General features: G+C 49.3%; 1 protein-coding gene across 1 annotated transcript; it reads right to left on the reverse strand.

Annotated features, from left to right (window-relative positions):
* Nucleotides 1–3,641: 3,641 nt before the first annotated feature.
* On the reverse strand, nt 3,642–4,655 carry SPPG_09138 (uncharacterized protein; the record flags this gene model as incomplete). The annotated part of the gene is made up of 1 exon (XM_016757295.1): nt 3,642–4,655. One exon carries the CDS (start codon nt 4,653–4,655, stop codon nt 3,642–3,644), a length of 1,014 nt encoding a protein of 337 aa, XP_016608639.1.
* Between the last annotated feature and the right edge of the window lie 4,459 nt (nt 4,656–9,114).

The following is a 9,114-nucleotide window of genomic DNA, read 5'->3' on the forward strand; positions in this document are numbered from 1 at the left end:
GCGACAATGTGAAAACGTCCTGGTTTGTGAACGATTGTCATCCATTAAGACCAGTAACTAAGATCGAGGGCCCAGCGGAGAAGCTTATGGTTCTCGCCTTTGTATTTAGCGAGCCACAAAAGAGCTCGGTGATCGGTAATGACTGTGAAAGGCAGGCCTTCGAGGTATGGGCGGAGTTTTCCGAGGCCCCAAATGAGGCATCTGGCCTCGAGTTCGACAGGGGGGGCCTTCTTTTCCGAGGTGGTGGTGCCTCGGGAATGGTAGCACAGCGGGTGTTTAGAAGCATCCGGCTGTAACTGTTCGAGCATGACATTAAACGCTGTGTAGGAAGCGTCACTGTGAAGGGTGTAGGGGAACCCTTTTCTGGGTGCCGCAAGCACTGGAGCTGTTGTCAGAGCCTGCTTGGTGGCTGCGAAGGCAGAGTTTCGGGAATCGGTCCATGAAACTTCACGCTTCACGATAAATCTGCGCAGACCTTGGTCGGGGCGCTTGCGAGCAAGGCGTCCGACACAAAAGGGGTCAATGGGCAAGTCCGCCAACGATGATTGGCGTAGATTGACCACCGGTAGGTCTGAGGAGCTAGATTTCGGATGTTGCGAAACCTCAAATCAGGCTCCAGTGGCTGTGATTGTAGGGGCCACCGCCGTGTCGAGCATGGATGGTGAATTGAGCTTTTCAGCGCCTTTCTTTGGGTCAGCGCGACCCTTTTTAAGGTCTTGGTATTCGCGAACGCCCTCTTGGATAGCGTCTTGCAGGGGTCGGACGAGTTCCGTGTAGTGGGGGATGAATTGGGCGTGGAACCCTAGGAGACCCACGAAGGACCATAGGTCACCTATGAATTTGGGTCATGGCCAATCGACTATGGTTGCAACCTTGTCTGGATCGGTAGCGAGACCCTGAGAGGAGGCAACGAAACCGAGAGCCGTGAGCTGGTGAAAGAGCCATTGACACTTGTCAAGTCTTAGGGTGAGTTTGGCTCTGGAAAAGCGGTCGAGCCAGTCCGCGATGGCGTCTAGGGCTTCCGCGGCTGTCTCCGCTCGTGTGTGGATATCATTGACGAAGTTGTTGATATTTCACCATTTGGAGGGACCCAAGGTGTCATCCATCACCCGACAGAAGTGCGAAGGGGCAGTCTTGGGTCCGAAGGGCATAAAGAGTGGTTCGTAGATGCCGTCATGGAGTCTGATCGCGAGCCATTTGCGTACCGATGCATCGGTGATGGCGATTTGGTAAAATCCTTTGTTTGCGTCACCTCCCGATATGTATCGGAATGGGACTGCAATGATCCAGTTCAGGATGTCGAGCATGATGGGAAAGGGATATGGGTCCCAGGCCATGCAGTCGTTGGCTCGGCGATAGTCGAAGGCTACCTGCGGGGGTTTGTCTGTGTAGCGAATGATAACAGGATCGCTGGCGAAGGTTACTTTGGTGGTTCGTTTCCACCTCTGAAGCCCCATCATGGTGTCTTGCTCCATCTCGAGGGCTGTCTGCTCCAACAGAGAGTACGACCGTGGCCTCGAAAGGGGTGGCGGAGCCGAGATAAATCGAGGCGCATAAGGAATCTTGGTGTAGTTCCCTATGAGATGACCCTCATAGCTGAAGGCTTGATGGAAGTGTCGTAGAATGTTGATTAGGGCCCAGACCATGGGTTTGGGTCGCTTGAGATCGACGTGGAAATGTTCCGCGTCTTTTAATTGGGCTTTGAAGGCCCCTGGAGCCCTCTCCGTAGAGTCGAGGTTCCATTTGTTCCGAAGTGTCTGCCATTCTTCTTTGGAAATGTTCTCTTCGGGGTCCGCAACTGAATTATGGGTTGCGGTGGACAGTTTGAGGCCTAACGGGGCCGTTGAGCTAGCAGCAGTGGCCTCAAGAGGGTTTTCGATGAGAAAAGTTTGGGCTGCCATGTGCGTCTGTCCCGTGATTAACATGGTTAATCTAGACTTCTGAGCTTTGGCTTTGGTCAGCCGTGGCATTGACACATCCTTCATGAATTCACCCTGCTTGGTCTTGTATGGCATGCCGCACATGTGATCAGTGTCCAGCTCATCCATTATGGAGCAAGGGATAAGGATGTCCGGATTCTTGAGCGTCACCACGAAACTGGGTAACGGGGGTTCCTGAACCAAGGTTTGGAGTTTCAAATGTCCCAGAACGTCGTTGGCTAGGATGATGAGAGGTTTCCCATATGCAATGACTCGGAAATAGGCACGGAAAGTCAGGTATTCTCCTCTGTGGCCTCTGAGGGAAGTTTCGAGGCATACTGTCTTGGTAGATGAGATACGTCCACCAATGCCTTTGAAAGCCATCGTTTCTGCATCCTGCAAATCAGTTTCGGAGAACAGAAGGCCCTGGTACGTGTCGGAAACCAGAGACTCGCAGGCTCCTGTGTCTAGTACCACAGGTGCCCAGAGCTGAGCGATGACGGCTAGCGTCCAGCAAGGCTGTGTTTGGGTCTTGGTCTGGCTTTTGAGTACATCGCCTAAATCTACCGAGTAGAAGGCATTGATGGAAGGCACCGCGACCTCGAAATGGGGCGCGATGTCATTAATTGTTGCTTCCATAGCCTTGATCGCACTCTCAAAGTGCTCTCTAGATTTGTTGTTTTGTGGTTTTGTTGTTTTATTCTGGCGAGCAACTTGTTTGATAGCCAGCATGACTATACGCGTCCGTTCGCTCTCTTCGTGTCTTTGGAGACGTGGATGGTCTTTAACGTGCAGAAATTTGGGGTTTCCGCGATGATAATAATAGTCTGAGCGAATGATATTGCCTGTCAGGAGAAATGCCACCAGTTGCAGGTTGGCGTAAGAATCAAAGATAACAGGATCTTCGGAGCTCCACATCAAGAATTTCTCACGCTCATCGAGCCTTATCCAGGCAAGGAGGATCAAATGAGGGGTACCGTCTTCTCGGACTTTTCACAGGATTCGATCCTTGTCAGCTTCAGCTGCAGCAGCGATGTAGAGGTGGTGGGAACTCCACGCGACTGCGTAGGGGTCGTTCCCGAGGTGCCCGGCGCCTCGCTTCAGTTCTTTGGCGAAGAAGCTGAGCACGCGGGGGTTGTTGCCCATCATCAGAGCCACTTGCGGGGTGCCCCAGATGATGGCTATGTTGTCCCAGACTTGGTCCCAGCCCTGCGTGGGCGTGCGGGGGTCCTCTTCCTTAGTCTCCGTGACCTCGGAAAGAGGTGCGGTCATCAAAATTGTTGATTCTGAGTGCTTGGGTGAATGAAAGAATCTGATGGTGTGGAATCCTTGATTAGCGGCGGCTGTCCTTTCCAGTTCTGAAGCCAAAAAAAGAGTCTCGGTGGTAGCGGACGTCGAGTCCAGCTCCACTATGTAAGACTTCTTGGACTCCTGTTTGGGTTTCCAACCTGCGGGCGTGGGTGCTCCATATGGTCCTTTCTTTCCATCTTCAGGATCTTTTCGGTTCGGGTTCTGCCAGCAGAAAACATTCCAATGCTTTTTCTGACAGAATTTGCAGGGTGCTGGTGGTTCCTTGTTGGGGTCCGGAACCATCTTTTGAGGACCGTCACAACCCTTTTCGGGGTTTCCGGTTTTATGTTGAGCCGTCTGCTTAGGGCCTTTGTCGGTTCCAGTCTTTTGTGACTTCTTCTGAGCTTCAGCAGCACCGCTGTAGCAAGGGTCTCATTTTCTGGTGTCATCAGAGCCGAAATAAAGGCGCAGGAAGTCTTTTAATTTGGTCAGGTTCATGACGTTACAGGATTTGACCATGATTTGGATGTCGCTGGGCAATTGTTCGACTATTAGGTCGAAATGCTGGTCAGTGGGACATTCTATGTTTGCCCGGTCGCCGTATGCGAGGCGCTGGAGATGAGTTTTGTGGTCAATGAACACGAGAAAGCTGCGAAATTCTTTGGGGTTCACGTGGCAGCGCACATATTCAGTTTTGCACTTGGACTCGGTTAGGGGATCTCGGAACTCTCGAAGCAGTTCTTCTTTCCACCTTTTCCAGGTCCACGAGCGAGTTTCCTGGGCTTCCAGAGTGTAAAACCAAGCGTCGGCAGGGGTTTTCTCGGCTATCATGGCTGGTAGGAGCTGTACCATCCTGGCATCCAACGTTGCGCTAACATTTTGAAGAAGTTGGACTTTGTTGAGCCATTCTTCAACGTCTTGGTTTCTTTTGCCCATAAACTCGGGTACGTCCTTTGCTTTCAAGGAATCGACCTTGGTGTCGCTGGCCCACAGGGCCGCTGGCACTTGGATTGGAGGCACCGGACCTGAAAAACTTGGTTCGGTATGCTCCCTTGGTGTGTCCGATGTTTCCCACGGGGTTGTGGACCGTTCTCTTGTAGCTCGTGCTATGAGAGGTTGTTCAGGCAGCAGGCGATGTGCTAGGGCTTCTAAGGCTCGTGCGAGGCGCTCATCTGCCGCTGTCTGACGTTCGGAAAGCCTATGAAGCTGTTCCGTAAGATTTTGAGTTGCCAACTGCGTTGCAGCAGTCGAGCGGGCAATGTCTTCTTTTAACGCTGCCACTTCAGAGGCCATCGTGGCCAAGTTAGGGGCTTCCGGTTTGACGGAAGTGGTCCCTGAACGCCTTGGGCATGTTGCGGGAGGGACTTCGACATCCTCTGCAGGACCCTGACTACGAGTCTGGATCACAGGTGAGCGGCCTCGCATTGGAGAGCATTCGACCGGCATCATTCTCGGTTTCATGAAGTCTGTTTCCGAAACGAGAGAAAAGGTTTCCGAGTAGCTACCTGAGCGGATCTCGGTTTGCACAAGAGTTTCGGTACAACCGAATAAGGTTTTCAGCTGAATTTGAGAGGGGAAGGCAGTTCGTCGCGCTTCTCCACCATGTAACGGATTTTTTGTTGGTAGACTATGGTAAAGACAACTTGGGTCTCCTAGCAGGTTGTGTGGGTGTCCGTACTAGGAATCGTAGTCTCCAAATCCTTTCTTTGGGTGTCGGTAGTGACTTGAGGGCGAGAGGCAAGGAGAGTCAGTTAGTTGTGAACTGAGCAGGATTTAGAGGCTTCAGTGCGGGTGATCAGGCCGTTGAAGCGCTCTGTTAGGTTCCTGTTAACCTAGGATTGGGGTTGAGAAGCTAGTTGTGGGGATTTTTTGTCGCTATGGCTTCTGGCTGCCGACTTATTTTATTGAATTCCTCTTTTTATACAAGAATATGCTACGGTAACGTCTACACTAGTTTCTGTAGCCTTCATTAGGGTGGCGGCATCCGATCTTCCCATCTCGGACCATTGCCATGATCGATCATGGCTGCGTAACGTATCCTTCACGCTGCGCTGGTGTAGCCCAGAACCGAGCTTGATCTTAGGGGTTTCGAAGCTTAGGTTACAATTGCGGAAACCTCAATTGTGGTCACCTGATGCCTTTGAGCGAACCAGTTTATCAGAGTCGTTCGCTACAACAGCATATTGTTACAATAGGCAGCAGGGACAAGAAGACTAGGAAGCCTTGGGGAAAACTTGGTTATTCTATTAGAGGGGGGTGTGGCAACACTCCCTTTTTATAGACCAAAATGCCAAGGCTTCAGTTTTATCTCTAACCAATGAAAAGACTTCTAAACTAGTGAGTCACAATGTATCCTCCTTATCTTTGCAGTAAAAATTATTTTCTGCAGCTCAGGAATGTTGGGGAAGTCAAGAAATAGGTGTTATCCTACAACTAGACTGGATGCACCTGAGAGGTGGATAGCCATGTTAGAAGCTATGCCATCGCTAGAGAATGTCTCTGTGGACTTTGTGTCAAAAGAGCAGTGAAAGAGTTATATTACAGAAAGAAAAACGGGGTCCTAAATATAGTACAGATCACATGATGACAACCTGACTTTGACCTCTAATTTTCGGGCGCATAAAGCAACTAACTAAGAAGGTGTTTTGACAAGCTTGTAGCGCGGATTCAGGGCTTTCCAGAACCATCTTGGTCTTGTTGATAAGTTAATAACTCGCTAAGTTATTCAAGTTACCGTCCCATGGCAACTTCAATGAAATCAATCAATTAATTCCAACACTTCCCCTCGCCCAAAATTCCATTCTATTCTTAGGCTCTTTTGTTTGTCACATCATCCAGTGATTGAACGCCAAGTTCTGCACAACACTGGGTGAACCTCGGTGCAGGAATGGCCTTGGTAAGAACATCTGCAGTCATCTGTTGAGTGGGGCATCTTCTAACTGAAATCTCGCCACTCTGGATGTGTTCCCTGAGGAAATGATAGCGTATATCAATATGTTTTGTCCGTTGCGAAATCAGGGTGTTCTTTGCCAGTTCCATCGCGCCATTGTTATCCATTTTGAGCATGGTAGGGCGTTGTTTGACTTCCAAAAACCCGAGCTCTGCTAAGAGGTTTCTCATCCAAATAACCTCTCGTGCACAATCTGATGCCGCAATATACTCTGCCTCAACTGTGGAGAGTGCTGTGCATCTCTGCTTTGAAGATTTCCAAGCAATAGCGCCACCTGATAGCTTGAGAAGCCATCCTGAGGTTGACTTCCTATCTGAGAGGTCTCCACCCCAATCTGCATCGGAATAGGCTTCCAGATTGTAGCTGTTTTGCTGATAAACAAGCCCGTAGCTTGCTGTCTTTTGCAGGTACCGAAATATCCTCTTTACGCCCATCCAGTGCATGTTTCCAGGCACCTCACAGTGCCTAGCAAGTATCCCAACTGCTGTACTGATGTCAGGTCTAGAGGCAATTGCAGCAAACATCAAGCTGCCTATTGCACTGCAGTACTTCAATTTATCTACCATGGGTTGCCTTGACCCAAGAGCCTCAAATCAAACAGAGGTATCCAGTGGGGTTGACACTGGGTTTGAGTTTTCCATCTTGAGTCTTCTGAGCACTTCACCAATGTAATGTGCTTGATCCAGGGAAAGAATGCCATGCGGTTCATCTCTGATTACCCTTAAACCCAAGATATGGTGGATAGGGCCAAGATCCTGCATCTTAAATTGCACTGACAATGTTGGTTTGACCCAATTCATGTCCTCTTTTGACTTGGTTGCAATAACCAGATCATCAACATAAACTGCCAGTATGATGTGCCATTTGTTTATGTTTGTGCACTCATCTTTCTCATGTGGTTTCACTTCCTGAACCTCTTCCCCTTGCCAAATGTAAACACAAGGCTCGTGCACCAGTTGTTTAAAGCTGTTTTCGAGGAGGTAGGCATGCAGGGTATGGTTCCATAGCCTTCCAGCTTGCTTCAAACTGTAGAGACCCTTCTTCAACAAGCAAACAAACTTGTCTGGTGGGTGCTCTGTTGAAATTCCTAGGGGTTGCTCCACATACAGCTCTGAATCAACCTCGCCATTCAGAAATGCTGTTGCAACATCCATTTGATCCAATAAAAGCCCATGCTCTGCTGCCAGGGCAAAGATCAGTCGCAGAGCAGGGAAGGAGATGACGTGTGAAAAGGTCTCATCATAGTCCAATCCATGGATTTGACTGTACCCTTTGGCTACAAATCTTGCTTTGTGCCTTTCTACAGTGCTGTCAGTCTTCCACTTTGTTTTATAGACCCATTTGCTGCCAATTACAGGCCTTCAAGAGGGTCTGGGGACGATTTCCCACATCCCATTTTCAACCAGTGATGCATATTCAGCCTCCATGGCTTGCATCCAGGCTTCTTTCTGGGGTGATTGCAGCGTGCCATTAAGTGTTTTCAGGTCTTCATGGCCGAAACCTTCTTGCTGCATCTCCAGATCTGTGGTGGTGGTGGTGGGGGGTCCTGAAGGCATTCCTAGGTGTGCATGGAAGGCGTCAACATCATTGTTTTCTCCTTCCAAATCACTGGGGAAATGCTGCTGTTCCCAGAGGTCAAGTGCCACAGTGTCCTTGACATGCTCCAATGGCTCCCAAGTACTCTCAGTTCTGGGGTAACCCTTCCATTTGACAAGGTAGTATGTCTCGTTGCCTTGTTTATCCTCAGCAAGGATCTCCTCCACAGGGAACTCCTGCTCTTCTTCTTCCAGCAGTGAACCCATTGGTTCAGAGCATGCGTCAGATTGCCCTTTAACTGCCTCATCAAATGCCACATCCCTAGACTCCAAGATGGTGTCATTCTGGGGATTCCACAGTCGATAACATCGTGAATTTTGCCCATAACCAACCAGAATCAACTTTGCTGATGTGGGATCCAGTTTTCCTCATAGTTGCTTCGATATTTGCATGTAGGCGACACATCCAATTGCTCTCAGATGCTCTACATTAGGGTGCGCCCCTGTCAAGGCCTCAGAGGGGGTAATCTTCCTCTTCAGCAGCGCCTTGGTCGGGCTCAAATTCCTCAAATAATTGGCAGATTCCCAGACTTCTGCCCACAGCTTCTGGGGAAGGTTATTCTCGTGCAGAATAGACTGAAACATATCCTCCAGAGTCCTGTTCAATCTCTCAGCAGCTCCATTCTGCTGGGGAGTATAGTGCATCATAGTTTGGTGGGTGATGCCCTCAGATTTGAGGTAGGCATCAAACTGGTGGTTCATAAACTCACCACCGCCATCAGTTCTGAATGCCTTGATTGTCCTTTCAGTCAGATTCTCGATCCAGGCCTTAAATTCCTTGAACTTTTCTAGGCACAACATTGCTGATTTCGAGTTGAGATAGAAGCATTTGCTATATCTGCTTCCAAGATCCAAGAATGTTATTGAAACTTAGCGCTTGGAACACTGATTTCCCGTGTAGAAATCACTTCTGAAAGACCTAGTAATGCCTGTGGCCGCTAGTAAGACTTCTGGGTGCAGTAACTTGTGGGATAACATGCTTGTATTAATCCAGAGACGTGCAAAAGCCCCCTTTATATAACCCAGTACATTCTCCAGCCTCCCTCCGCCTTTGTTTACTGTTTACATGCTTCAGCCCACTTGTTTACATGCTCAGCCATGCTCAGCAGTGCTCAGCAGTGCTCAGCAGCTTCAGCCATGCCTTGGCAAACATTACCTGAAGATCTAGATCATCACAAACCTTCCAGACCTTCTAAGAGTGCTTACATGATGATTTACCCCTTTAAATCATTCCCACGCGCGTCTGTGATCATTCTGATTACTCTAAGTCCAATTCCCCACGTTGTAACTTATCCACATCAGATGTGAACTGTCTATGACATCCCAGCATGATCTCACATGATTTATAGATCATACAGCG

This window comes from Spizellomyces punctatus, assembly GCF_000182565.1.
Source record: "Spizellomyces punctatus DAOM BR117 chromosome Unknown supercont1.6, whole genome shotgun sequence".
Classification (NCBI taxonomy): Eukaryota; Fungi; Chytridiomycota; class Chytridiomycetes; order Spizellomycetales; family Spizellomycetaceae; genus Spizellomyces; species Spizellomyces punctatus.